This window comes from Dendropsophus ebraccatus, unplaced genomic scaffold, assembly GCF_027789765.1.
Source record: "Dendropsophus ebraccatus isolate aDenEbr1 unplaced genomic scaffold, aDenEbr1.pat pat_scaffold_1346_ctg1, whole genome shotgun sequence".
Lineage (NCBI taxonomy): Eukaryota > Metazoa > Chordata > Amphibia > Anura > Hylidae > Dendropsophus > Dendropsophus ebraccatus.
Genome location: NW_027208767.1, coordinates 16,411 through 43,575, shown reverse-complemented (window position 1 = coordinate 43,575; position 27,165 = coordinate 16,411). Strand labels below are relative to the sequence as shown.

Genomic DNA, 27,165 nt, shown 5'->3' with positions numbered 1-27,165 from the left:
TTTTAAAACTCTAATAAAATTGAGAATTTAAAAAAAAAAAAAAAAAATATGTGATCAGCAGTTGACTATAGGATTTCTCATTTGTTGGCTGATCCCTGGCATGTGAAGAAATCAATGCTAATGTGAGGACAAACAACTCACTAGCCTTCAGGAATTGTACAAAGATAATTATTTTTAGAATCTATTTTCATCAGTACCAAACTGCGAACTACTAGGTTTCTGTATTGAATAGCTAGCAGGTATCAAGTTGTGGCAACTTCAAGAGTCTTAGATGTTCATTTTAGCCGTTCCATAATTAAAAAAAAAAAAAAAAAGAAAGTATTTTTTAATACAGAAGGAAAGAAGGACTGGTACAGATTCAGCTAAGGGCATGCTGAATAAGCTGTGGTACCAAGAGAAATAAAATCTTACCTCTTGATCTTGATTTGGGATGTTTTCCAAAATCATTCTTGCTTGTTGGAAGTGTTTACTTGCAGCCATGTAAAGGTCTGAAGACTGAGGAGGTGGACTGTACTTATTTAAATCGGACATTTCCTGTAATTACAAATGGGAGGGATATTTAATAGATTTTAGGGTTATGTTCACACTACATATTTTTTATGAAAAGAATGGCCATTGATTTCAATTAAACACAGTGTATTTAGCAACGGCCGTGAAAATAATTGATCTGTCAATTATTTCCAGCCATTTAGCCTAAACATGTAAAATACACTATATGGCTAGTATTGAATGTATGACATACAGCCAAATATAGTAGAAGTGCAGTTCCTGGAATCTAATTGACGGGACAGCTCTTAAAGCTATCCAGTCTACGCAGAGTACTGGCTACATTAATCTGCAGCATGACCACTGGTAAAATCTCTGGTAATATGAATAAATCTTCAGATAAGAAACAACACAGTAGATATTTGATCACCTTCCCAATGTATATAGGTAGGCTTTGCTTTTAACTTGATTTAAATGAGTAACGGCCCTTTTATGTGAGCTGTCATAGGAACGCTTAAAGCGACTCTGTACCCACAATCTGTCCCCCCCAAATCACTTGTACCTTCGGATAGCTGCTTTTAATCCAAGATCTGTCCTGGGGTCCGTTCGGCAGGGGATGCAGTTGTTGTCCTAAAAACAATTTTTAATCCTGCAGCGCTGTGTCTAACGGCCGGGGATTACATTTGTATATGCATTAGGCTGGCACAACCTCTCCGTCCTTTCTCCCCACCCTCCTCATCATTAGGAATGATCCAGGAATATTTCCTGTTGTTTGAGCTTTGAACAGGTGAATTAACGATCCAGCCTATGTTCATTATGCGCAAAGGTGGGGAATAGGAAGCAATCTGCCTGGAGCATTCCTAATGATGAGGAGGGTGGGGAGGAAGGACAGAGAGGGTGTGCCAGCCTAATGCATATACAAATGTAAGCCCCGGCCGTTAGACACAGCGCTGCAGGATTAAAAATTGTTTTTAGGACAATAACTGCATCCCCTGCCGAACGGACCCCAGGACAGATCTTGGATTAAAAGCAGCTATCTGAAGGTACAAGTGGTTTGGGGGGTCAGATTGTGGGTACAGAGTCACTTTAATTACCTCATAAACAGCTTGTGCCAGTATTCAATCTACAACTCCCTGTCTAAACGTAGAGGCACTGCATGGCCGGTGTAAAAGGGCCCTTAAAGGACAAGTGCCATGAAAAACTTTTTCCCAGTAATTGAAGCACATTACAAAGTTATATAACTCTGTAATATGCTTCAATCACCTATCTGCCTCCCTTCCCTGTCTTTTCCCCCCTCCACCCCCACCAGGAAGTGTCCTAACTCACACAGACCTAATTACTGTCGTCACCGTCATCAAGCTCTTCTCTCAGCTCCTTCTTCTGTTACAGCAGCCTCCCCTGTCTTGTCAGGTGACTCAGCTTGCTCAGCTCCCATTGGCTGAACAACTGCAAGCCATCACTTGGACTGGGGAGGGGGGGCTGCTGTAACAGGAGCTAGACCAGCCCTCCTGCTGATGACTCATCCTCACAAGAAGGAGCTGCCTGGTGACGGTGACGGCAGTCATTAGGTCTGTGTGAGTTAGGACACTTCCTGGTGGGGGGTGGAGGAGGGAAAAGACGGAAGGGAGGAAGATAGGTGATTGAAGCATATCACAGAGTTATATAACTTTGTAATGTGCTTCAATTACTGGGAAAAAGTTTTTCATGGCACTTGTCCTTTAAAGGGAACCTGTTACCATGAAAATGCAACCTAAGCTATCAACATTATGTTATAGAGCAGAAAGAACTGAACAGATTGAGATATATATATATATCTTTATGGGAAAAGATTTAGTGTAACTTTTAGAAGGGGTATTCTGCTCAAACACAACTTTTTATAAGTTATTGCCCATGGTGACACTAACAATTGATTCCATACTTGTTATTGTCTACTTAATCTCCTTCTCCCAGTTCTGAGCTGCTGCTTTCTGCTGGAGACACAAAAATACAGTGTATAAGCTTTTCTCTCCTCCCCTCTCCGTTCAAAGATGGCTGATGTAAACATGTCCCTTTATGGAACTTTGTAGCAATTCTATAATGCTGGGAGGATTAATCACCGTGAGTTCATTAGCAACTTGACCTCTCGACATTTCAAAGAAGCTACAAAGTTGCAGATAAAGCCTGCCAGGGACACGTTTACATCAGCCGTCTCGGAAGGAGGGGGGAGGAGGAGACAAGAGAGAAAAGCTCATACACAGTTTTTGTGTCTTCAGCAGGAAGCAGCAGCTCAGAACTGGGAGGACGAGACTGAATAGATAATAACAAGTATGAAATGAGTTAGTAGTCTGACCATGGGCAGCAACATATGAAAAGTTATGTTTCAGTGGAATACCCCTTGATTGAAATCGAAGACGTTTCCATGCTAAGGAGTCCAGTCCATTGAGTCACAATGTCCACTGAACTCCATAACACAGAATGAGCAGGGATTTTAATCAACAAATCAAGTTACATTGAATCTTTTTCCACAAAAATATAAATTTTGTTCAGTGTGCTCTGTTCCACCTGCTCTATAACATAATAGCGATAGATTAGATAACATTTTCTTGGTTCCCTTTAATAATGGGCCTGCTGTGGAAGTGATAGGAACAGTCAGGCTCTTCAACCTACCTTAAACTGTAGATAATGCACTGGTGGAGGGGTGATAACACTGTTGAATGGTGCAAATCTGTGCTCGTATCGGACTTGCTCACTGTCCAACTCAAACTTGGGTTTTCTCACTTTTCCATCCATGTCAAATGCAATCATTGTCTAAATATACAGACAAATAACAAAAGCTTGTTAAAAAAAAGGTAATTTTTTGGGGCCAATGGCTCCTATATTCTGATTCTTATAGAACCGCCACGGCCTGAAACCGTCCTTCTGTCCCTAGTTGCCCGAAGGGTGCCCCCCCCCCCCTCTTTTGCCGCCAGGGACAGCCTCTCTTTTATGATCCTCTTGTTGTCTTGTCCTCTCCTGTCCGGTGTGTTTTGTTTGTCGTCTTCTTGCTTCTGTCTCTCCTATCTCTGCAGTACAGCTTGCATATGATAGTACATTGTTTTTGTAATGACTTATGCTGAGATCGACCGGAATACTGATCCCGTTTTTTCTAGTCATGTTACGGATGTTGACATTCCTACTGTTCTTTGTTACAGTTCACGATTACGATTGCATTCTGTGCAATTACATCATTCCTTGTATTTACCCCTTCCCCCCAGAGGGACTTGCCGTCCCGAGTTCCCATTTGTATTGTATACTTTCTCTTCTTGTCTTTGAAAATAAAAAAAACTTTAAATTTAAAAAAAAAAAAAAAAAAGGTAATTTTTAAAGTGAAGACCTATCAATTTACCCCCTTAATCCACTGCACTTGTTTTAAAACCTAAAGTGCTAACCTATACATTATTAGGGATGCATGATGCACCAAGAAATCGATTCTACCATCGATTTTAGGGGCATATTTTCGGTTTGATACCAGGATTTCCTGGTATTCGATACTTTATGATATGCCGCACTGCTGCACGGCTTATCATAAAGTATACAGCGGGAGACATGGCGGGCAGCGAGCAGAGTGCCTGTCATGTCTTCTGCGTGTCCCCTGTACTGTCTTTCTCCTCAGCCCACCCACCAAGTTCAAATAGCCGGCAAACAGCGATCGCTTGTGCCAGCTATGTAACTGTATAGATGCCACTGTCACAACTGACAGTCGGCTACTGTGTGTAGCAGACCCCGGCTGCTAATGACTGCGGCCAGAGATTCCACGGGCGGCAGTCATTTAACCCTTGAGGTGGCTTTAAAGAGTCGGATCGGCACCCCCGCAATGTGCTGATGGGTCACCTCACAGCCTGAGGTCCGCACTCACCCTCCCAGTGTCTCTGCTAATAGAGTCTGGCTCAGCCACATTCTACTAGCAGAGCGCTGATTTTACTGATGCTATGCAATGCTATAGCAATAATATATAGCCTTGCATAGCTCAGGGGTCAGAGCAGGGCCGGCGGCTGCAGAGAGGGAAGAGAGCAGCGCTGCAGTTGGTCCGGGAGAGGAGATCGGAGAAGGCTGGAGGTGGGGGAGGCCGGAGAAGGCTGGAGGCGGGGGAGGCCGGAGGAGAAGGCTGGAGGCGGGGGAGGCCGGAGGAGAAGGCTGGAGGCGGGGGAGGCAGGAGGAGAAGGCTGGAGGCGGGGGAGGCAGGAGGAGAAGGCTGGAGGCGGGGGAGGCAGGAGGAGAAGGCTGGAGGCGGGGGAGGCCGGAGGAGAAGGCTGGAGGCGGGGGAGGCCGGAGGAGAAGGCTGGAGGCGGGGGAGGCAGGAGGACATGCGGCCACTAGATCTGAAAGGGACTGTGAGGTGGGGGCCGGAGGGTGAACAGTCGGCCTGATTCTGACAGGGAAGGGGGGCTGTAGCCAGCACATTACCCTGCCACCCAAATCCAGGTCACCCTGCTGGGTCAGCGGTCTGCATTCCCTGACAGCAGGAATAGTGAAACTTCAGCCCCCAACATCCCCCCTGATAGCTGGTATGTGTTACATGACTACAACCCCATTATCTGCCTGATAGCTGGTATGTGTTACATGACTACAGCCCCCATTATCCCCCGATAGCTGGTATGTGTTACATGACTACAGCCCCCATTATCCCCCCTGATAGCTGGTATGTGTTACATGACTACAGCCCCCATTATCCCCCCTGATAGCTGGTATGTGTTACATGACTATATCCCCCCTGATAGCTGGTATATGTTACATGACTACAGCCCCCATCATCCCTCCTGATAGCTGGTATGTGTTACATGACTACAGCCCCCATTATCCCCCCTGATAGCTGGTATGTGTTACATGACTACAGCCCCCATTACTTGCCTGATAGCTGGTATGTATTACATGACTACAGCCCCCATCATCCCCCCTGATAGCTGGTGTGTGTTACATGACTACAGCCCCCATCATCCCTCCTGATAGCTGGTATGTGTTACATGACTACAGCCCCCATTATCCCCCCTGATAGCTGGTATGTGTTACATGACTACAGCCCCCATTACTTGCCTGATAGCTGGTATGTATTACATGACTACAGCCCCCATCATCCCCCTGATAGCTGGTGTGTGTTACATGACTACAGCCCCCATTATCCCCCCTGATAGCTGGTGTGTGTTACATGACTACAGTCCCCATCATCCCCCCTGATAGCTGGTGTGTATTACATGACTACAGCCCCCATCATCCCCCCTGATAGCTGGTATGTGTTACATGACTACAGCCCCCATCATCCCCCCTGATAGCTGAGGTCAAAATAGGGCAATTAAAAAAAAAACATTTATTTTAAATAATGGGGACTTTATTTTTAAAGTAATAAAATGAAAGGAACATAAATGGGTTTGTACTGACCTGATAGTGGGGGGGGGGGGAGGGGCGGTTGGAGCATTTCTATTCCATTTTTTTTGTTAGATTTTTATTTAATTAAGTATCGAATTAGTATCGAGCATTGAAAAAAAAAAAAGTTGGTATTGGTATCGAACTCAAATTCTGGTATCGTGACATCACTATACATTATTTTGCAAAAAGTCCAGAAATGCTATTAAAGATTGTTTTAATGTGTCCTTGTCATTATAAAAATATTTTTATGTTGCAGAGACAAGTCTAAAGTTATGATTATTCAGGGTGTGGCTGTTCAGAACACGACTAATGTATAGATATAGCAGGGGGAAGTGTGTGGTCGTTTGCTTCTTCCCCCACTCCCTAGGATCCTGAACTCTGATGAGACAACCTCAATTATAAGCCTATGGAGCTTGTCTTGTGCCACAAGAGTGCTATTGTAGAGAGGAGGTAAGAGAAAAATACCTAACTACATCCTCGGCTATATAGTATTTAGAGATAGGTAGGGGTGTGATCCAATGTTCCACAGTAGGTGCTCCCTCAGAAAACCAGAAAACAAACAAAGAAATATACTTAACAAGTAGGATAGAAAAGATAATTATATATATATATATATATATATATATATATATATATATATATAAATAAATAATCATCAGTAAACAGAAGATCACTGACTGAACCACAAGCAGTCAGCTCTTTAGGTAGCCGTCCATATTGCTACACACGCTGCACATGAAGGGATGTTATGACATTTACTATCATAAATTAACTTGTCACTAGCAAAAACTATTATTTTTTTTTTTAATTTGTACAATGAATATGATATTTAATGGTGGTGGTACAACCCCCTTAAGGAAAAGGAGGAGTTTTTACTCACCGTAAACTCTCTTTCTCGTAGTCTTCATTGGGGGACACAGACACCGTGGGTATAGGCTGCTGCCACTAGGAGGCTGACACTAAGAAAAAACAAAACAAGTCGGCCCCTCCCAGCAGGCTATACCCGCCCACTGGCACTGAGCTAATTCAGTAGTGAAAAAGCAGTAGGAGGAGCCGAAACAACCATAAAGAAAAAAAAAAAAAAAACAGTCCACACTCAAAATCTGAAAAACACAGGCCAACAGGCAACCTTAATCAGACAACAGAGGGTGGGTGCTGTGTCCCCCAATGAAGACTACGAGAAAGAGAGTTTACGGTGAGTAAAAACTCCTCCTTTCTCGTGCGTCTTATTGGGGGACACAGACACCGTGGGACGTCCAAAAGCAGTCCCTTGGGTGGGAAGAGACAGAGTGGAGCTAAGAAGAGGAAGAAGCCACTGCTGCCTGCAAGACCATGCGGCCCAGACTCGCATCGGCCGATGCAAACGTGTCCACACGGTAAAACCTAGAAAAGGTGTGCAGTGAGGACCACGTGGCGGCCTTGCAGAGTTGAAGAGCTGAGGCCCCATGACGAATGGCCCAGGAAGCCCCAACCGAACGAGTCGAGTGAGCTGCAATCCGGAACGGGGGCGACTTACCCTTACTCCGGTAAGCCTGAGCGATGGCGGAGCGGACCCAGCGGGCCAGGGTCGCCTTAGACGCTGCTGACCCCTTTCGAGGACCCTCAGGGATGACAAAGAGTGAGTCCGAGTGTCGAAGAGACTTTGTCCTGGAGAGATAGATGCGCAGGGCGCGAACCACATCCAGCTTGTGGAGCGCGCGCTCCCTTGGATGAGAGGGGGCCGGACAGAAAGAGGGAAGAACAATATCTTCGTTGAGGTGGAAAGGTGAAACCACCTTGGGCTGAAAAGAAGCCACGGGCCTAAGTACCCGCCTTGTCCTGGTGCAACACCAGCAGGGGAGGACGGCAAGAAAGGGCTGCCAATTCCGAAATCCTCCGGACAGACGTAATCGCCACCAGGAAAGCCACCTTAAAGGACAAGATGGCCAAAGGCACCTCCCGGAGGGGCTCAAACGGAGGAGACTGCAAAGCATCCAGGACGAGATTCAGATCCCACGGGGGAACTGGGTGCCGATAAGGAGGTGCAATGCGCGCCACTCCTTGGAGAAAAGTCCTGACTTGAGGAACTGACGCCAATGGTCTCTGGAAAAAAACTGAAAGGGCAGAAACCTGGCCCTTAAGAGAGCTCAGAGCTAAGCCTGCGTCCAGACCTGCCTGGAGGAAGGGCAGGAGTTGCGCCAGAGAAAAGGGAAGTGGAGGCGCAGAACAGGCCTCACAATGACGGAGGAAGGCCCTCCAACAACGATAATAAATCCTTGCCGATGCAGGCTTCCGGGCCCTGATCATGGTCCTAATGACCGCATCAGAGAAACCGCGTGATTTCAGAATCCAGGTTTCAACAGCCACGCCGTCAAACGTAGCGTGGCTAAACGCGGGTGGCAGAGCGGACCTTGAGTGAGAAGATCCGGCCGGTCTGGTAGACGCCAGGGGACGTCGGCGGCGAGGTTCACGAGATCCGTGTACCAGGCGCGCCGTGGCCAGTCCGGGGCCACGAGGATTACCGGAAGTCCTTCCGACTTTATCTTTCTCACCACCCGCGGCAGAAGCGGGAGAGGAGGAAAGATGTAAGGGAGGCTGAACCGACGCCAGGGAATCACCAAGGCGTCCGAGGCCAGAGCCAGAGGGTCCCTCATCCGGCAGACGAACCTCGGCAGTCTGTGGTTGAAGCGAGACGCCATCAGATCCACATCCGGTGTCCCCCACCTGCGACAGATCTGGGAGAACACCTCGGGATGCAGGGTCCATTCCCCTGGATCCACCCGTGCACGACTCAGATAGTCGGCCATCCAATTGTCCACACCCGGAATGTGAACAGCGGACAAGGCAAGCACGGTTTCCTCCGCCCAGGAGAGGATCAGCGCCACTTCCATCATGGCGGTCTTGCTGCGGGTCCCGCCCTGATGATTCACATAAGCCACTGCAGTGGCGTTGTCTGTCTGCACCCGAACGGGGAGACCGTGGAGCTGTGTCTGCCAGTGCAGAAGGGAGAGGCGAATCGCCCGCAGCTCGAGGATGTTGATGGGGAGGCAAGCTTCCTTGGCCGACCAGGTTCCCTGAACCGTCAGATCGTTCCAAACCCCTCCCCAGCCCTGCAGGCTGGCATCGGTGGTCACAATCTGCCAATGAACGGGAAGGAAGGAGCGCCCCAGAGAGAGGCTCGGAGACCGCAACCACCACTGAAGGTCTTGGCGGAGGCGAGCCGGTAGTTTCACCCTCCGATCTAGAGAGGGGAGTGACCTGTCCCACCGTGACAGCAGGAAGAGCTGCAGGGGGCGGGAATGAAACTGGGCAAAAGGGATCGCCTCCATAGACGCCACCATCTTCCCCAGAACCCTCATACAGGAACGTATGGACACAGGGCGGTGGCTGCAAAGAGCTCTGATATTGGTCTGAAGGGACTGCAACTTGTCCTCTGGAAGGAAAACGCGGGCCTGTACTGAATCCAAACGCATTCCCAGAAAAACGATGGACTGGGCCGGGACCAGGGAGGACTTGGAACGGTTGAGCAGCCAACCGAAGCGAGAGAGCGTATCCAGGGTGATATGGAGGCTCTCTAAATTCTGGTCCTTGGATGGAGCTTTGACGAGTATGTCGTCCAAGTAAGGGGTTACTGAGACACCTCGAGCCCGAAGAAGAGCCATGACAGCCGCCATGGTTTTCGTGAAAACCCGCGGCGCCGAAGCCAGGCCGAACGGGAGAGCCACGAACTGATAATGCTCTTCCCCTACTGCAAAACGCAGGAAACGTTGGTGAGGAGGATAAATCGGCACGTGAAGATACGCGTCCTGAATATCCACCGAAGAAAGGAACTCGCCTGGCTCCAGAGATGCGATCACAGAACGCAGGGACTCCATCCGGAAGTGAGATAGTCGGACGTGACGATTCAGACGCTTGAGGTCTAGAATCGGACGTACCGAACCGTCCTTCTTCGGAACCACGAATAGGTTCGAATAGAACCCGCGGAACCGCTGAAGAGTGGGAACGCGAACAATCACTCCCTTCGTGAGGAGCGAAGGGATGGCCTGGAAAAAACCGGCCGCCAGGGCAGGGGACCTGGGGGGACGAGAAAGGAAAAAACGATCGCGGGGAACGGAAATGAACTCGATCTTGTAGCCCTGTGAGATTAGTTCTCGCACCCAGGCGTCCTGAACATGAGCAAGCCAGACCTCTTGGAACAACAGGAGACGGCCGCCCACCTGAGGAGATCCGGGTGGGGGAAAACCTTCAGGAGGAGGAGGGCTTGGAGGTGCCAGGCTTAAAGGGGGGGCGGGAGGCGGCAGATCGCGCCTGCCAGGAAGAACGGTTTTTGGAGAAACCGGATCGTTTGTTCTGAGGAGCCGCAGTCTTCCCGGAGCGAGTCGACGGAAGCGACCGAAAGGAACGAAAGGAGCCTGGTTTGCGACGGGAATCCTGACGCTTGGGGCGTTGCTGGGGAAGATTAGTACTCTTCCCCCCTGTGGCATCAGAAATAATGTCATCCAGGCGTTTCCCAAAGAGACGAGAGCCCGCAAAAGGCAGACTGGTGAGAGACCGCTTGGAAGCGTTGTCAGCCCGCCACTCACAAAGCCACAAGGACCGGCGAATAGCTACAATATTGGCCGACGCAAAAGCCGAACAGGCTGCAGCGTCCAGAGAAGCCGAGCAGAGGTACTGAGCTGCGTCCTGAATCTGTTGGGCGAGGTCGGCCAAGTCCTCAGCCGATACGCCAGAAGTAATGCCGTCCTTCAGTTGCTTAGCCCACATTGAAATGGACTTAGACACCCAAGTGGAAGCAAGGGTGGGAAGGAGAGATGAGCCAGAGGCCTCAAAAGCTGACTTAGCTAAGGACTCGGTGCGTCTGTCAGTGGAATCCTTAAGCGACGACGCATTGTCCAGCGGAAGAGTCGTGACCTTGGTCAACCGAGAGATCGGAGGATCCACAGAAGGTGGACCTGACCAGCGAGACACGAGGTCCTCGGGGAAAGGGTAAAGGACCGACAAGTGTTTAGGCTTTGAGAAACGCTTGTCTGGGGACCTCCAAAATTTGGAAAACAGGTCATCAAACTCTTTGTGACTGGGGAAAGTGCTGCGGACACGGTGCCCGCTTCTATGGAAAAACACCTCATCCGCAGGCGAGGGGTCCGGAGAATCCTTCAACTGGAAGGTATCGCGGACTGCGGCCACCAGGCTGTCCACAGTGGAAACCGCGGGAGAAACATCCTCAGGATCCGAGTTGGAAACCGACTCTGAATCCGACAGATCTCCAGGCGAATGGGAGCGCCTGTTAGGGGAGATATGAGTAGGGGCCAAACTAGTTCCAGGGGAGCCAGAGGAAGAGCGAGAAGAGGCACGGCGAGGACGCTTGTGGGAGCGGCTCCTGCCAGGCCGTACGCCACCGGCTGCCGGGCGTGATTGGGCGGGCGCTGAAGAAGAAGCAGACAGGCGGTCAAGGGCGGCCGCCACAGACTGAGACACCTGAGCCATCTGCGATACCGACTGGCAGAGAGAGCGCGCCCAGGCCGGGGCAGACTCCTCAGACTCCGGAGGGGGGTCCTGAGTAGGGGACATAGACGAACAGGACTGCATGGAACAAGCAGCGCAGATAGGCTGAGAGTGGCCGGAAGCAGATTTAGTGTTACAAGACGTACAGAAATAGTAGGTAACAGAGGAAGGAGGAGGATGCTGGCGGCGTGTGGATTCAGATCTTGAGTCAGACATAATGAAAAAAACTAAATATATATATACATATATTAGTAAGAAAAAACACAGCCAGCTAGTGTATTCCTACAGGCAGATAAATGCTGTAACTGAGGAGAAACCAGACACCTGCAGAATGACAGAATACACACACAATGAGAAAACTCAGAAAGACAGAACAAAACATGGCATAAAGTCCCATAGAGACCTTACCAGGCATCAATCTGTGAAAAAAAAGGCAGAGGTCCGGCAGGGCACAGGACGGCTGCAGAGGCAGGATGGACAGCAGAAGACTGGCCAGGAAGAACAGACTGGGGGTTGTAGTCACGGGACTGAAGACTCCTGACGACCATGGAGCTGCGCAGGCTGCCGCACCGAACGGGCTGAACAGGAGACCGCGTCACGAGCGTAGTGACGCGTCACGTGCGGAGTGACGTCAGACGTCGGCCCGCGCGGGAGAAAGACCGCGCGCGGGAAATTCAAACGGACCAGAGAAAGACCGCGCGCGGGAAGAAGAGGCCGCGAGGACCGGAAGTTACGGCCGGACCCGGAAGTCGCGGCCATGGAGAGGGAGAAGGGGGGTCCCGCAACCGGCACCCAAAGCAGCATCCCAGTTCCCGACCCCCCCGCATGCGGTGACGGCAGGAGGACCGGAACGCAGCGGGGAAGGGAAAAGGTGCAGTGAACGGAGCTGGAGGTGCCTGGGAAGGGGGGACGGGGACTAGGGCCCAGACAGACCGCGAAAGGGAACCGGGGAACCCCAGAAGGGAGAGAGAGAGCAGGGGAACTTTACTTACCCCTGATGCTGACCTGTCCCATGAATCTTCTGCCGGCACTATGCCGCGCTGCCGCGCGCAACTTTGGAAGGCTGGGCGGGCAGGGGCTGGCGGAGCAAGTCCGCATAGAGGAACAAACAGACAGCAGGGCTAGTCTGTGTCCTGGGCGCTGGGTCCGGCCGGTGGCAACCTAGGGTAAACAGCCCCTTTCTAGTTAGGGTCTGTGCCCTGGTTGCATAAGGGGGGGATCAGGGTGAGTCTTTAGTGACCCACCGTGCCCCAGACCTGTAGAAGAAAAAGATTAAACATCTTAAAACTAAACAAGCAGAAACTGGTCTGGAGTAACCAGACCTGCGTCTGCCTCCTACTGACACTAAGCTAAACTGAATTAGCTCAGTGCCAGTGGGCGGGTATAGCCTGCTGGGAGGGGCCGACTTGTTTTGTTTTTTCTTAGTGTCAGCCTCCTAGTGGCAGCAGCCTATACCCACGGTGTCTGTGTCCCCCAATAAGACGCACGAGAAATACCAATGCAGGTAGTATTCTGCCCGTAATGGAATTTTTTTTTTAATGACAGAACTTTATTTGTTCTATTCACTTCACAAAGTACTTTTTTTTCTTTAAATAATTGGGATTTTAAAGCAATTCACCACAATTTTGCTTCTGAAGCACCGTCCCGTCACTGTACTATTTCAATAAAGGCATTCTTATTTCACCTTTAAACAATGTCTGTGTGTCTTATTTATGAGACGTGTTGGGCTCAGTTTACAGGCATACAGACTGCTGCTTAAAAGCTGCTGTACAAATAAGTACGGGCAGCCATTAGGCCGTGGGATGTTTTAAATTTCAAAGAAACAGATGTAGTTACTCCAAGTCCCATCATATATCCCCATAGTTTTTTTTTTCAATATGTTCACAAAAATGTATTGAATGGTTTTCACTCACCTTGTACATCCCTGCACACATGTTCTGGTACGCCTGACTTAGAGTTATTTCTCTGCTCAAGGGGCGAACTGAAAAATTATTTGAATAAAAGCCACATTTACTAGGTCAGTATTTCAGTAGCTCCTTAATTTATATTTACTGAGGACAGCTGCTAAAACATCGCCAAAATTATTTGATTGAACACTAGGTAGCAGTATATACATACACATACATCATTTATTCTGGCAGCTGGAGTGGGCTGATTAGTTGTTGCTTTTGGCCAACAAACATTTTGACGGCCACACATAATCTGTTACCTTTTTTTTTCTTCTTAGTCTTCTTGCTGCTGCGCCCTTTCTGTTGTTCTTCCATTATGCGCTCTTCTGCCATCTGCGAGCTATCGGCCCGGCTAAGTGTGGACATCAGCCAAGCATAAAGAAATTCAGAAAGATACCTATAAACAACAATTTGGGTGTGAGAAGACCATAATGAAACACAAACGTTACATACTTCATAATCGTGGAATCTATAAGAAAATTCATTACAAATAATAAAATGTTGTAAATAACAGGGCTGTGGAGTCGGAGTAGGAGCTAGTTTTGGCTGGAGTCGGGGTTGGAGCTAGCTTTGGCTGGATTCGGAAAAAAATGTACCAACTCCAGCTTTAAAAAATGTAGAATTGAATTTTGATATGAATTTTACAAGTTTTGCTCATAAATATATATTATGAGCAACATTCTAATAGGACACTGGCCCTATTACATAAGGGTGGTCAGGGAAAAGTTGTCGGTCACTATTTGGCAGTTTGTTTCTGAGCTGGAAGAGTCCATTGTGTGGGGGGAGATCTGTGCTGTTCTCTCCCTGGATGACTGTATATGAGCAGCAGTGTAATATGAAGATATCCTGTGTAATATAGAGGAGGAGGAAAAGAAGACATAAGTAGTGTAGCAGTAACCTCTGTCCTCAGTGTGGTGTTTTCTCTCTGGGAGAAGATTGTGTGTTTTTCTTCAGTCTTCTATGGCTGCAGCTGTGTGTGTGTGTGTGTGTGTGTGTGCATGCTATGGCTGCAGTAGGCTGTGTGTGCTATGACTACAGCAGGCTGTGTGTGTGTGTGTGCTATAGCTGCAGCAGGCTGTGTGTGTATGTGTGTTATATGGCTGCAGCAGGCTGTGTGGGTGTATGTGTATGCTATGGCTGCAGCAGGCTGTGTGTGCGTGCTATTGCGTGCCCCCACAGTGACCTTCTATATCAATATGTGTGACCTCTATATCACTATGTGTGACCCCCTGTATATCACTATGGCTGACCTCTATATTACAGGTATCTGGCATTGTTAGCAGTGTTTGTGTGTGTATGGTGAATATTTAGTTAGAAACATAGAAGACTGTCAGCAGGAAAAGACCACCTGCTCCATCTAGTCTAGTTCTGATTTGTTCAGGACATGGAGGCTGGAGACTGGCTGCATCCACTGCACACACAGGAGAAGCTTCCTTTGTATGTTTCAGAAGTCGCCCCAGGATCATGTAGGACATTAGGGAGAAGCTGCTGAGCCAGTGTGATAAATAACTCCCCTGGTATATGACTGGCCATTTATGAAAGAGCAGGAGTCGGGAGTCGGAGTCGGTCCTGATAAAATTCAGGAGTTGGAGTCGGTCCTGATAAAATTCAGGAGTCGGAGCTGTGGCTTACCGACTCCACAGCCCTGGTAAATAATAATAATTATGGTACATTATGATAGTACATTTGCTTTAAATTCCTCAAAATTTCAAGATCTCTGCTTGCAGTCAGTGAATGCCATTTGTTAGTTACATCAATGGGCTAGAAATCTGTCCTGAACATGCACAATTCACATAGATACATGGTTCATCAGTGTAATAAAATTTAACCACTAATGAGCCAAAATCTCAGGCATATAACAATTTTAGGGTAACATGCTATTTTACAGGCTCACTCTCATCTTTACACCCCCCCCCCCAATAAATAAATATTTGTTCTAGAATAGTGGGATCAGACATATATTCTCTCCTCTATGCCCTCAGAACCGCTAATGTATCAGGCAAAGGGGTAGGAAAAAGCATAGTGCTGGCTGGCACGTTCATCGGTCTAGATTCAAGTCCATGAGCAGCAATATAACTAGAGAAGATGCGGATATATTCAAAATCATTTATCTTGGTGCCAAGCAACCAGCAGTATACCTGTGGATTCGGAATGTGACTCTTACGTATTGAGCATCTATCTACACTTACCAGCCACTTTATTAGGTACACCATGCTAGTAACGGGTTGGACTGACTCAATTTTTGGTGGCATAGATACAACAAGGTGCTGGAAGCATTCCTCAGAGATTTTGGTCCATATTGACATGATGGCATCACACAGTTGCCGCAGATTTGTCGGCTGCACATCCATGATGCGAATCTCCCGTTCCACCACATCCCAAAGATGATCTATTGGATTGAGATCTGGTGACTGTGGAGGCCATTTGAGTACAGTGAACTCATTGTCATGTGCAAGAAACCAGTTTGAGATGATTCTAGCTTTATGACATGGCGCATTATCCTGCTGAAAGTAGCCATCAGATGTTGGGTACATTGTGGTCATAAAGGGATGGACATGGTCAGCAACAATACTCAGGTAGGCTGTGGCGTTGCAACGATGCTCAATTGGTACCAAGGGGCCCAAAGAGTGCCAAGAAAATATTCCCCACACCATGACACCACCACCACCAGCCTGAACCGTTGATACAAGGCAGGATGGATCCATGCTTTCATGTTGTTGACGCCAAATTCTGACCCTACCATCCGAATGTCGCAGCAGAAATCGAGACTCATCAGACCAGGCAACGTTTTTCCAATCTTCTACTGTCCAATTTCGATGAGCTTGTGCAAATTGTAGCCTCAGTTTCCTGTTCTTAGCTGAAAGGAGTGGCACCCGGTGTGGTCTTCTGCTGCTGTAGCCCATCTGCCTCAAAGTTGGACGTACTGTGCGTTCAGAGATGCTCTTCTGCCTACCTTGGTTGTAACGGTTGGCTATTTGAGTCACTGTTGCCTTTCTATCAGCTCGAACCAGTCTGCCCATTCTCCTCTGACCTCTGGCATCAACAAGGCATTTCCGCCCACAGAACTGCCACTCACTGGATGTTTTTCTTTTTCGGACCATTCTCTGTAAACCCTAGAGATGGTTGTGCGTGAAAATCCCAGTAGATCAGCAGTTTCTGAAATACTCAGACCAGTCCTTCTGGCACCAACAACCATGCCACGTACAAAGGCACTCAAATCACCTTTCTTCCCCATACTGATGCTCGGTTTGAACTGCAGGAGATTGTCTTGACCATGTCTACATGCCTAAATGCACTGAGTTGCCGCCATGTGATTGGCTGATTAGAAATTAAGTGGTAACGTGCAGTTGGACAGGTGTACCTAATAAAGTGGCCGGTGAGTGTATGTCTTGGACATTGTTATCGGTAGTCTGAACATAGAGACTCTTTTGACATATAAGACACTGGTTGTACGGTACGGTTCCCCATATAGGCCATGCATCCCTGCAATGTGATACTGCATACTATTGCACCTCTTATGCAACCCTGAGATCTGATATGGTTTAGTATTGCTTTTTACAGCTTAGCATTATATCTGCCATCAGGGTCAGATCCTAATACTGAGGTACTGCTTCATCTTTTATTAAGTGTCGGAAGTGACCGATCTTTCCTGTGCTACTAGATGGATTTGTGGCTGTTGCCCTCGATGGGTGGATTTAGACAGTGGTGCTTGTTGCATAATGTGGTTGAGAATTTTACAGTACAACCAATAAAAGATATATTTTAGCTTCTGGGAATTTGGTTTTGCATTTGCAAACCTTCCTTATCTTTGACTTTTTTCCATCAACACAACATATCACTGGGAACACCAATAATTGCAAGAATAGGGGTCCCGTGTCCCATATCTAAACAGAGCAGCGGTCAGTCATATGCATTGTTGATCCATTCAACATTGTTGTTTGTGGGAAAACATGTTTAAAGTAATCTTAATAGTACTTTCATACTGAATATCAGACTCCAATTCTCATTATTATTAGACACTCCTTTGGCAAAGTATGCTAATGCTTAGTGACTGTATGACATCTTTATACAGACATGATTTAAAACCAAAAATAACTCACCAATAGATGTAGTAATATTCATGCATGCTATAAAGTTCCAATTCAAAACCACTCAGTAAATACTGGATCATAATACGCAAATTGTGATAAAGCACCCAGGTTCCCAAACATGCTAAGTGTTGCCTCTGTGGTTCCTGTTTCAGCAGCATGCTATGGAGAGCAGCGTCCACCTTCTCTGCCTAGTCCAAATCATAAAAAAGAAATCAATTACAATTATTACAAGGTAACAATATAAAACTCTATATTATTATGCAATATTATGCCCTGCGTGAGGTGTACATGTTCAGAGCTAAGAGTGTCATATATTATTCACTATATATCTATGCATCTACAGTTGACAAATAAATAGATAATCAGTCTGACCACTGCTATTAGGAGCATAGTTGCCAACAGTCCCGGATTCGCAGGTACTGTCCTGTTTGGTAAGAGACAGTATTGGCAAATTACTGTCCCGCGCAATGTTCGAACAAGCAGATTTATATTCCATAGGTCTGGTGTGTTGTCATTAATTCTTATGGGGCCAGACACTAATGATCGATGTGTAGATATCGCTTCTTACTTTCCTCTGTGCTGTCCAATCAGCAATCTGTTACTAGAGGGGCCTGATACTCGAATCTATAATATAATATGGGCCTGAATCTGGGGTCTGCATTATTTAGGTATGGTCTGCATGGCCTTCCCTGTTGAACACATCCTTTCCATCTATATTGTCCTAACTGTACTCCCCCGTACAACAGTGAGGACAATCAATCTATAAAGAAAATTCTGGGGAAAAAACAAAACACACACGCCCTGGGGAGAAACACCTTAACAAATCACCCGTAACACGCCACACCCCTCACGGTAAAAGCCGTGCTAAGCTACTTGACTACTTGCAGCCATATTTTTCCATATCCCAGATGCCTACTTGGCACTGAAGAATAAACATATGATTTCATTCATTTGTGTTAACAGACAACATAGATGAAGACACAGTAGGGAAGCTTGTCTGAGTAGTAGAGATGAGCGAACCGGGTTCGGGTTCGAGTCGATCCGAACCCGAGCATTCGGTATTTGATTAGCTGGGGCTGCTGAACTTGGATAAAGCTCTAAGGTTGTCTGGAAAACATGGATACAGCCAATGACTATATCCATGTTTTCCACATAGCCTTAGAGCTTTATCCAACTTCAGCAGCCACCGCTAATCAAATGCCGAAAGTTCGGATCGACTCGAGCATGCTCGAGGTTCGCTCATCTCTGCTGAGTAGTCATTATGTGGTCCAAATAGATTAAGGGCCAGTTCACACGGAACAAAACTGACGAATTCCGTGGCGGAGCTCTCCGCTGCAGAATCCCGCCAGACTCCGTGTCATACTGGCTGTCTATGGGAGGCTTGTGCGCGAGCCCCCCCAGACAGCCAGTATGACACAAAAAAAGTGAAATTACAAATATGTTAGCTACTGATTCCTCTGTCTAAATATGCAATGTTGTTTTAGGGCCCTATTACACCAACAGATTATCTGACAGATTGTTTTGAGGCCAAAGCCAGGAATGGATTATAAACAGAGAACAGGTCATGGAAAGACTATGATTTTTCCTCTTTTCAAATCCATTCCTGGCTTTGGCTTTAAAAATCTGTCAGATAATCTGTTGGTGTAATAGGGCCCCAAGTGTAAAAAAAAAAAATAATAAAACAAATCTTATAAACCTAAAGTAGAGAAGCACACTTTTTTCAGCTAATTTCTGCCATTCTGACAATGGTTTCTGTGACAGTATTTTTATTCTTAAATTTAATGTAGTTGTAAAAAGTAGACCTGTGGCAATAATAAAGAGTGAACACTAAATACAGGTGTGCAAGCAGGTAAAGGGTAGCAGGTATTCAGAAAACATGCAATCTAGAAGAGTTGGAAGCTACTGTTAAGGTAGCTGGAGAAATAAATACCTCATCTTGTAAAGTTGCAAAGTCTTCTAGGATATGACCAAGCTTGTCCCTCTGGCGAGCTCTGTTGTGACCATGAATCTGAATTAGGCTACAAAAAGGCTAAAAGAGATAACTGGAATCAATGGTCTACCTTGTACTTCTCTTAGGCTTTGAAAGATGAATTTATGAAAGGGAAGTTTTATAAGCACACACTTACCCGTACACAGTGGGTGACAAATGAATCTATGTAGTCCTTTGCTTGATGATTATTGTATAGGCAACATCTAAAAGAAAAGCACACTATAAGCAACAAACAAAAGTGTAGCTGTTACTTAAAAGGAAAAAAATGGTAAAATACATACTTTGGAGACAGGACAGGAGGGCTCACAAAGGACCGCAATGCATCTTTTATCATGTCTTGCATTAGATGAGTTCCAAAAACTTTTTTGTTATCCACTAAAAAAGTAGTCTATAGACAAATACAGAGAGCGTGTTAGTATCAAGAAACAACAAAACAAAACACAATAAGTTTTATTAAAACTACAGTGATCAACCAATCCCTTCACTGGTTGCATTTTCAGAAGGGATTGCCTCACATGCTCTATAGGTGCCTCTCAGTAAGACCTGAAAATCTGAGTCTGGCACTGGTGTAGATTTTCTCAATGCTTTACACCTACTGGCAGACCTAAATCATAATAAATCAGGTGCGGGCAGAGTCTATGCAGCCGCTTCCTTGCCTTGCCCCAGCCTGCTAATAAAGTACGCAGGGCGTATGTCAGCAAGAAGGTGCAGATGTTTTGCCTGTGTACGCCAGGAGAGGCGCTGGTTTAATAAATTTCCCCCCACCTCTTAGTGAGACAATATATGTGACCATAATAGTGATACAGACTGGAAAACATTTACCTGCAAGAGAGATCTTGAAAGTACACAAGGTGATTGTTCACTAAATTCACAGAAGAAATCCTAGAAATTATAAAGACATAATTTAATGGCAATAAAATTTAAAGAAAAAAAATTCAATCAAAACAGAAAAAACTGTTATTTTAATAAACTGGTACTGGTTCTGCATTTACAGAAATACTCTTTCTGTTAAAGCGCAACTATGAAATATTTTTACAATTTACTTAGTTTAGGCAATTATAAGAATTTTAGCAATTTAGATAAACTAGCTAAACTTAACCGTTTTTTAAATATATGAAGCTGAATGTCCCCTCAGCTTTGTGTTTGCCTCTGTTACTATGCAATCCTGTCCTGCACTTCTGAAAATCCGTACACTGCCTAAGCAGCAGTTAGGTACGGATCGTCAGCAAGGCACAGATGACAGTCAGGGAAGAGCCTGCTATGTGCTCCGGTGACTATTCAGACATCGGAGCACATAGCAGGAAGTCATACTGTGATGAATGCCTGACTGGATTAAGCCGGACCCCACAGGACCCCCCCACCCCATCATCTCTCTCTAGTGTGCACTGCTGATCACCGCTGCTGCCCCTGCTGGAGTTCGGTCACTGTTAGCAGACTGTGTGGTAAAAGCAGGAGACCACAGCGCTCTTTCCTGCCATGTGCTTCAGTGCCTGGTGACAGTTCAAACACCAGAGGACACAGAAGCATAGCAGGAGGAGAGCTCCAGTCCCTCCCACCCCTGCTTTGCTTCCTCTCACTCTTCACTGGACGGCACCCCCCTCCGCAGCCCAAACACCTCTCCTCTCCGGTATCTCATTGATTGTTATGCCCCCTCCCCTGATTCCTGCACTTTTCCTTCAATGTGCTCTGGTATCTGTACACAAGAGCACATAGAACGAAGAGCGCTCAGGTACCCTTCCTCCTCCGTTCAGAATCTGACACCCTTTCAGTGCTGGTGCACTGGGGCGACCATACCCTGTGTATAAGACGACCCCCGACTTCTAAGAAATATTTTCGGGGTTAAAAAGTCGTCTTATACGCCGGAAAATACTGGCTATTTTATATGTACTCTATGCCCTCTCTATGACATTGAGACATAGACACACCTACAGTAAACTGTACACTTACCAATATACTGTGAAGGTTAGTTAAGGTGACAACGTCGCACACAGTTTTTATCCGGTCAATTAATTTATAAAAATAATTCACCATTTCTTCTTTCTTAATTATTTTTGCATAACGAGGGAATGTTGGCGGTAGCAACCTCTGGTTGACCAAAGGCTCGAATCCCATCATAATAGGGTGATCTACATGGAACGAAAGGTGTTTTATAGTTATCATTCCTGCAAACACATGTCTCAGTCTATTTATGGCATGGGACCTTTTCTATATGGACTCTGAGGGATATGCAGCCCAACCTCTGTTTTGTCCTGGACCAGGGGTCTTGTTTCTTTTCTATGTAGGTTGTCTATTTCTATTTTTTCTATTTTTGTGAGAACAGATTAGCCTGTGGAATGGGTATAGCCTGTATAGGCAGTGCCAACACTTTTTTCACACCTTCTATCAGACTCCTACTGACAGGATCTATACCCTTGGGGCTATACCCCCTAAATGACATAGAAAGTTGACTTTTTTTTGTAGCATAAAGTGAAATATATTATTTGCCTATAGTCATTAATAGTTTGCCTTAAGCTGATATACAACCTGCATGATGAACAGTGTTTTTCCTTGCGCGAGTTTGCAAAGGACTGGGGCTTCCTGTGTTTGTTTGTTTTTTTTTTTACACAAAAAAGACCAATTATCAGCACAGAGGGAGCTTGGACCATAGTTTGGCCATATGTATAACGCTGATTTAAAGGTGTTGTCCGGGATAAAAGTTTACAACAATATTTTTCACTAAAATATTGGCACGTTGTTAATAAATTTTGAGTATTTTATGACTCTTCTTAGCTCCCCTTTCTAGGAATTTTGTACACAATGAATGCTTAATAGGTTCTCACCGCCTTTGGTGGTGTCATTCTGGGCCTGAATACCAAGTGAGAGCGAGTTCTGAATAGCAGAGAGAAGGTCCGTTGCTTGGCTTATTAGCTTTGATGCCTCTACCACTGCACTTGTCTAGAAAGCAACGAAAAAGCATTTAATTACACAAGAATATTGAAAGTTCCCTGGTACAGGCTATTAAATCCCTCACCAAAAAGCTTCTTACCTCTTTCTTTGTAAAAGCTATCAATACAGTTAGCAAAACACGAGTAAACTTTACTCTGCTGAATACCGCCAAGCACTGCTGATGCTAAAAAAAAAAACATAATATACAGAATGTAAATGTAGGAAAAACAAATAAAAAACAAAATGATATAGCTGTACAGATGTAGATTTGTTTTACTACTTATCACAAGGCTTTTTTTTTCTACCCTAGTGTTAGTATATATGACTCAATAAGCCATACAGTCCAATTATTCTGTAGGTTTTGTAAAGTTTCCTAAACTGTGTATATAAAATATAATTTAACTTGTCCCCAAGACTAGCCCTATGCAGGGCCGGATTAAAGAGGGGGCAACAGGGGCACCTGCCTACGGGCCTCCACCACTAGGGGGGCCCCCACCAGCAGGAACCCAGAAGTGAGTGAAAACAGTACCTGGGGAGTGAAAACAGTACCTGGACAAAGCACTGGACAAACTACATGCTGTCCAGGGAAGGAGGGAGGTGTAGGGTTAATCTTGTGTAAATATCTTCTGCCCAGCAAACTCAGACTCCCCCCTGGCAGGCCCTGAGTGGATTCTTCCTGTCAGGATTTCTGTCTCCTGCCAATGACCTCACTCCCCCTCCCCCGCCTCACTGAGGAGAGGACAGTGCAGGACCTGAGCAGTGAAACCTGATCTCTCCAGCAGCAGCAGGAGGTGACATCATGGAGCCTGCTGGAGGATCTGTCACAGCGGCTGCCAGGCTGAAGATACAGTACAGAGCCAGAAGAGAGAAGAGCCAGGAGAGAGAAGAGCCATCCCCTGTCCAGATCAGGTGAGTAGGAGGTTTTGTTTTGTGTTGGGGCACATCAGAGAAGGGGTATATACTATGGAGGACATTACAGAAGGTGTATATACTATGGAGGACATTACAGAAGGTGTATATACTATGGAGGACATTACAGAAGGTGTATATACTATGGAGGACATTACAGAAGGTGTATATACTATGGAGGACATTACAGAAGGTGTATATACTATGGAGGACATTACAGCAGGGGTATATATACTATGGGGGACATTACAGCAGGGGTATATATACTATAGGGGACATTACAGCAGGGATATATATACTATGGGGGCACATTACAGCAGGGGTATATACTATGGGGGCACATTACAGCAGGGGTATATATACTATGGGGGACATTACAGCAGAGGTATATATACTATGGGGGACATTACAGCAGGGGTATATATACTATGGGGGACATTACAGCAGGGGTATATATATACTATAGGGGACATTACAGCAGGGATATATATACTATGGGGGCACATTACAGCAGGGGTATATAATATGGGGGCACATTACAGCAGGGGTATATACTATGGGGGCACATTACAGCAGAGGTATATACTATGGGGGCACATTACAGCAGGGGTATATACTATGGGGGACATTACAGCAGGGGTATATACTATGGGGGACATTACAGAAGGTGGTATATACTATGGAGGACATTACAGCAGAGGTATATACAGTATATAGCCTGTGTGCCGCATATGCTTTATACTGTATATAGTCTGTGTGCCGCGTATGGTATATACTGTATATAGTCTGTGTGCAGCATATGGTATGTACTGTATATAGTCTGTGTGCAGCATATGATATATAGCCTGAGAGCAGTGTATGAGATATAGCCTGTGTGCTGCATATGATATATAGTCTGTGTGCAGCATATGGTATGTACTGTATATAGTCTGTGTGCAGCATACGGTATGTACAGTATATAGTCTGTGTGCAGCATATGGTATATACTGTATATAGCCTGTGTGCAGCATATGGTATATACTGTATATAGTTCAGGGAAGAAACAGAGTGCTGCACCTCACACCTATGGCTGATACTAGTGCCCTTAGGCTAAATAAAAAACACATCAGAATTTTGTGTATGAATTGATCAAGCCATACTGCCCCATGTACCTCGTGCCGGTATCTGATACACATGGGTCCCTACACTAAGTCCACACCATGCCAGTAAGTGGCCACCAACCCCGCAGGCGTGCACAGTCAGGGAACGGGGGCCATGGGACGGCCCTGCGACCCCCATGCCACAGGACCAGACCCAAAAACACCACACCAGAACCCGGCCAGCACCGCCGGCGGAGAAGGTCGCCCCCAAGCAGCACAAGTCTGGATAAAGAAATTACACTCACCATAGCTGCAGCAAACAGAATGGGAAAAAACAGGAGGGATTAAAACCATGTGCACTCAGGTGTCTCCTGCTAATTGCGGTCATGTGGGTCTCACCAGGAGGAGTGCAATACACGGAGAAAAGAGAGAAACAAAATGCGGTTCAGGGAAGAAACAGAGTGCTGCACCTCACACCTATGGCTGATACTAGTGCCGCTAGGCTAAATAAAAAACACATCAGAATTTTGTGTATGAATTGATCAAGCCATACTGCCCCATGTACCTCGTGCCGGTATCTGATACACATGGGTCCCTACACTAAGTCCACACCGTGCCAGTAAGTGGCCACCAACCCCGCAGGCGTGCACAGTCAGGGAACGGGGGCCATGGGACGGCCCTGCGACCCCCATGCCACAGGACCAGACCCAAAAACACCACACCAGAACCCGTCCAGCACCGCCGGCGGAGAAGGTCGCCCCCAAGCAGCACAAGTTTCTTCCCTGAACCGCATATACTGTATATAGCCTGTGTGCAGCATATGGTATATACTGTATATAGTCTGTGTGCAGCATATGGTATATACTGTATATAGCCTGTGTGCAGCATATGGTATGTACAGTATATAGTCTGTGTGCAGCATATGGTATGTACAGTATATAGTCTGTGTGCAGCATATGGTATGTACTGTATATAGTCTGTGTGCAGCATATGATATATAGCCTGAGAGCAGTGTATGATATATAGCCTGTGTGCTGCATATGGTATATAGCCTGAGAGCAGTGTATGAGATATAGCCTGAATGTAGCATATGATATATAGCCTGAGAGCAGTGGATGATATATAGTCTGTGTGCAGCATATGATATAAAGCCTGAGAGCAGTGTATGATATATAGCCTGTGTGCTGCATATGGTATATAGCCTGAGAGCAGTGTATGAGATGTAGCCTGTATGCAGCATATGATATATAGCCTGAGAGCAGTGGATGATATATAGTCTGTGTGCAGCATATGATATATAGCCTGAGAGCAGTGGATGATATATAGCCTGTGTGCAGCATATGGTATATAGCCTGAGAGCAGTGGATGATATATAGTCTGTGTGCAGCATATGATATATAGCCTGAGAGCAGTGTATGAGATATAGCCTGTATGCAGCATATGATATATAGCCTGAGAGCAGTGTATGATATATAGCCTGTGTGCAGCATATGATATATAGCCTGAGAGCAGTGGATGATATATAGTCTGTGTGCAGCATATGGTATATAGCCTGAGAGCAGTGTATGAGATATAGCCTGTGTGCTGCATATGATATATAGCCTATATATGTCATATGCTGCACACAGGCTATACTGTATATTCCATATCATGGGCTGCACACAGCTGTGTATTTTAATCCTTAGGGTACGTTTACATGTACCATATCCGCTATATATTCTACACAGCCTTTAAATACTTTCTGGGTGCTCTTTACTGCTTCAGCTACTGTACATGGTTGGGAACTGAAGATGGTTCTGCCTGTGATTCACAACTCCATCTGCTGCTGTGGGGGCTAACACAGTGGGCAAGAGAGCACAGAAAGTGCTGAAGTGCTGTGCTCTCGCATTGCATTATTGACATAAACACAAAGTGGGAACACACCCCTCCCGTCCTGTCTCTAGGGCCTGGCATATTCCTCTGGACTGCAGCCTCTAGTGACCATCATATGCAGAACAGAGGAGGATGCTGAGCCACACAGCCAGGAGTGAGGAGGGGTAGGTGCTACAGTAAGAAGCCACCTAAATAGATGTATGGGTTATATTTGAAAAAAATGGGGGGCCCCCAACAAAATTTTCACCCAGGGCCTCCACCAACTTTAATCCGGCCCTGGCACTATGTAATGAGTAACATGTGATACATCATAAAATAACCTTTCCTCCCTTGTTTGTATGTCCTTAGGCATACATAACTTATGATTGCAGGGGGCATGAGGACTGATCTAAACTTTTTACGCATCTGCATACAAAAAAAAGGAGTGGGGGGTTGCAGATTATGCTGCAGATTTTGACCACTTCACAAATCAATTTCTGTGTGGATCTCACATAGATTTTTTAAACCTTAGAATATGGATGAGATCTGTTAACATTCTCATCCACTTTGTTGGTAGTGGAATACATTGCAATGCAAATCTGCAGTATATCCATCAAGTGTGAATGCACTTCAAAAGTCCAAATCAAGAAATGTAAATCTGGAAAAACATACTTGGTCAGCAATACTACCTCAAGCTCTACTTCAGGGTCTCTGGCTTCACCTTGTCGACTCCTGGTGCTCTAAAAATACAAGAAGAAATAAACGTAAAAACAAAAATAAAAACATTTTACTCTTTAAATTGTACCTGTCACGAAGAGTGCTGATCCAATCAGCGTAAAATCCAGTCAGCTGCCGGAAGTTTAGGTATCCCTCAATACCACCACAATGGGTCAGTACTGTGCACAATACTTCCGGCAGCTGAATGGATTTCATACCAGTTTGGCAATGGTAATGACACTGATGTCTCCCAGGATTTTTTTGAGGAGGCTTTCTGATCCACTGGATCTATAAATTGAGATGAATGC

At 46.1% G+C, this 27,165-nt stretch overlaps 1 protein-coding gene across 1 annotated transcript in view; it reads right to left on the bottom strand.

The window, feature by feature from the left end:
* Window positions 1-411: 411 nt before the first annotated feature.
* The window catches only part of LOC138775102 (N-alpha-acetyltransferase 35, NatC auxiliary subunit), a gene marked incomplete at its 3' end in the record, with an annotated part of 35,487 nt that continues 8,733 nt past the window's right edge, over window positions 412-27,165 (bottom strand). Inside the window, exons 9-21 of the mRNA XM_069955826.1 lie at window positions 26,830-26,880; window positions 22,402-22,485; window positions 22,196-22,310; window positions 21,324-21,502; window positions 20,199-20,258; window positions 19,658-19,764; window positions 19,513-19,579; window positions 19,317-19,415; window positions 17,396-17,574; window positions 13,556-13,692; window positions 13,260-13,327; window positions 3,133-3,273; window positions 412-534 (exon numbers count right to left, since the gene is read on the bottom strand). Of these exons, the coding sequence (XP_069811927.1) occupies window positions 412-534; window positions 3,133-3,273; window positions 13,260-13,327; window positions 13,556-13,692; window positions 17,396-17,574; window positions 19,317-19,415; window positions 19,513-19,579; window positions 19,658-19,764; window positions 20,199-20,258; window positions 21,324-21,502; window positions 22,196-22,310; window positions 22,402-22,485; window positions 26,830-26,880 (1,410 nt within the window). The remainder of the gene's footprint in view (window positions 535-3,132; window positions 3,274-13,259; window positions 13,328-13,555; window positions 13,693-17,395; window positions 17,575-19,316; window positions 19,416-19,512; window positions 19,580-19,657; window positions 19,765-20,198; window positions 20,259-21,323; window positions 21,503-22,195; window positions 22,311-22,401; window positions 22,486-26,829; window positions 26,881-27,165) is intronic.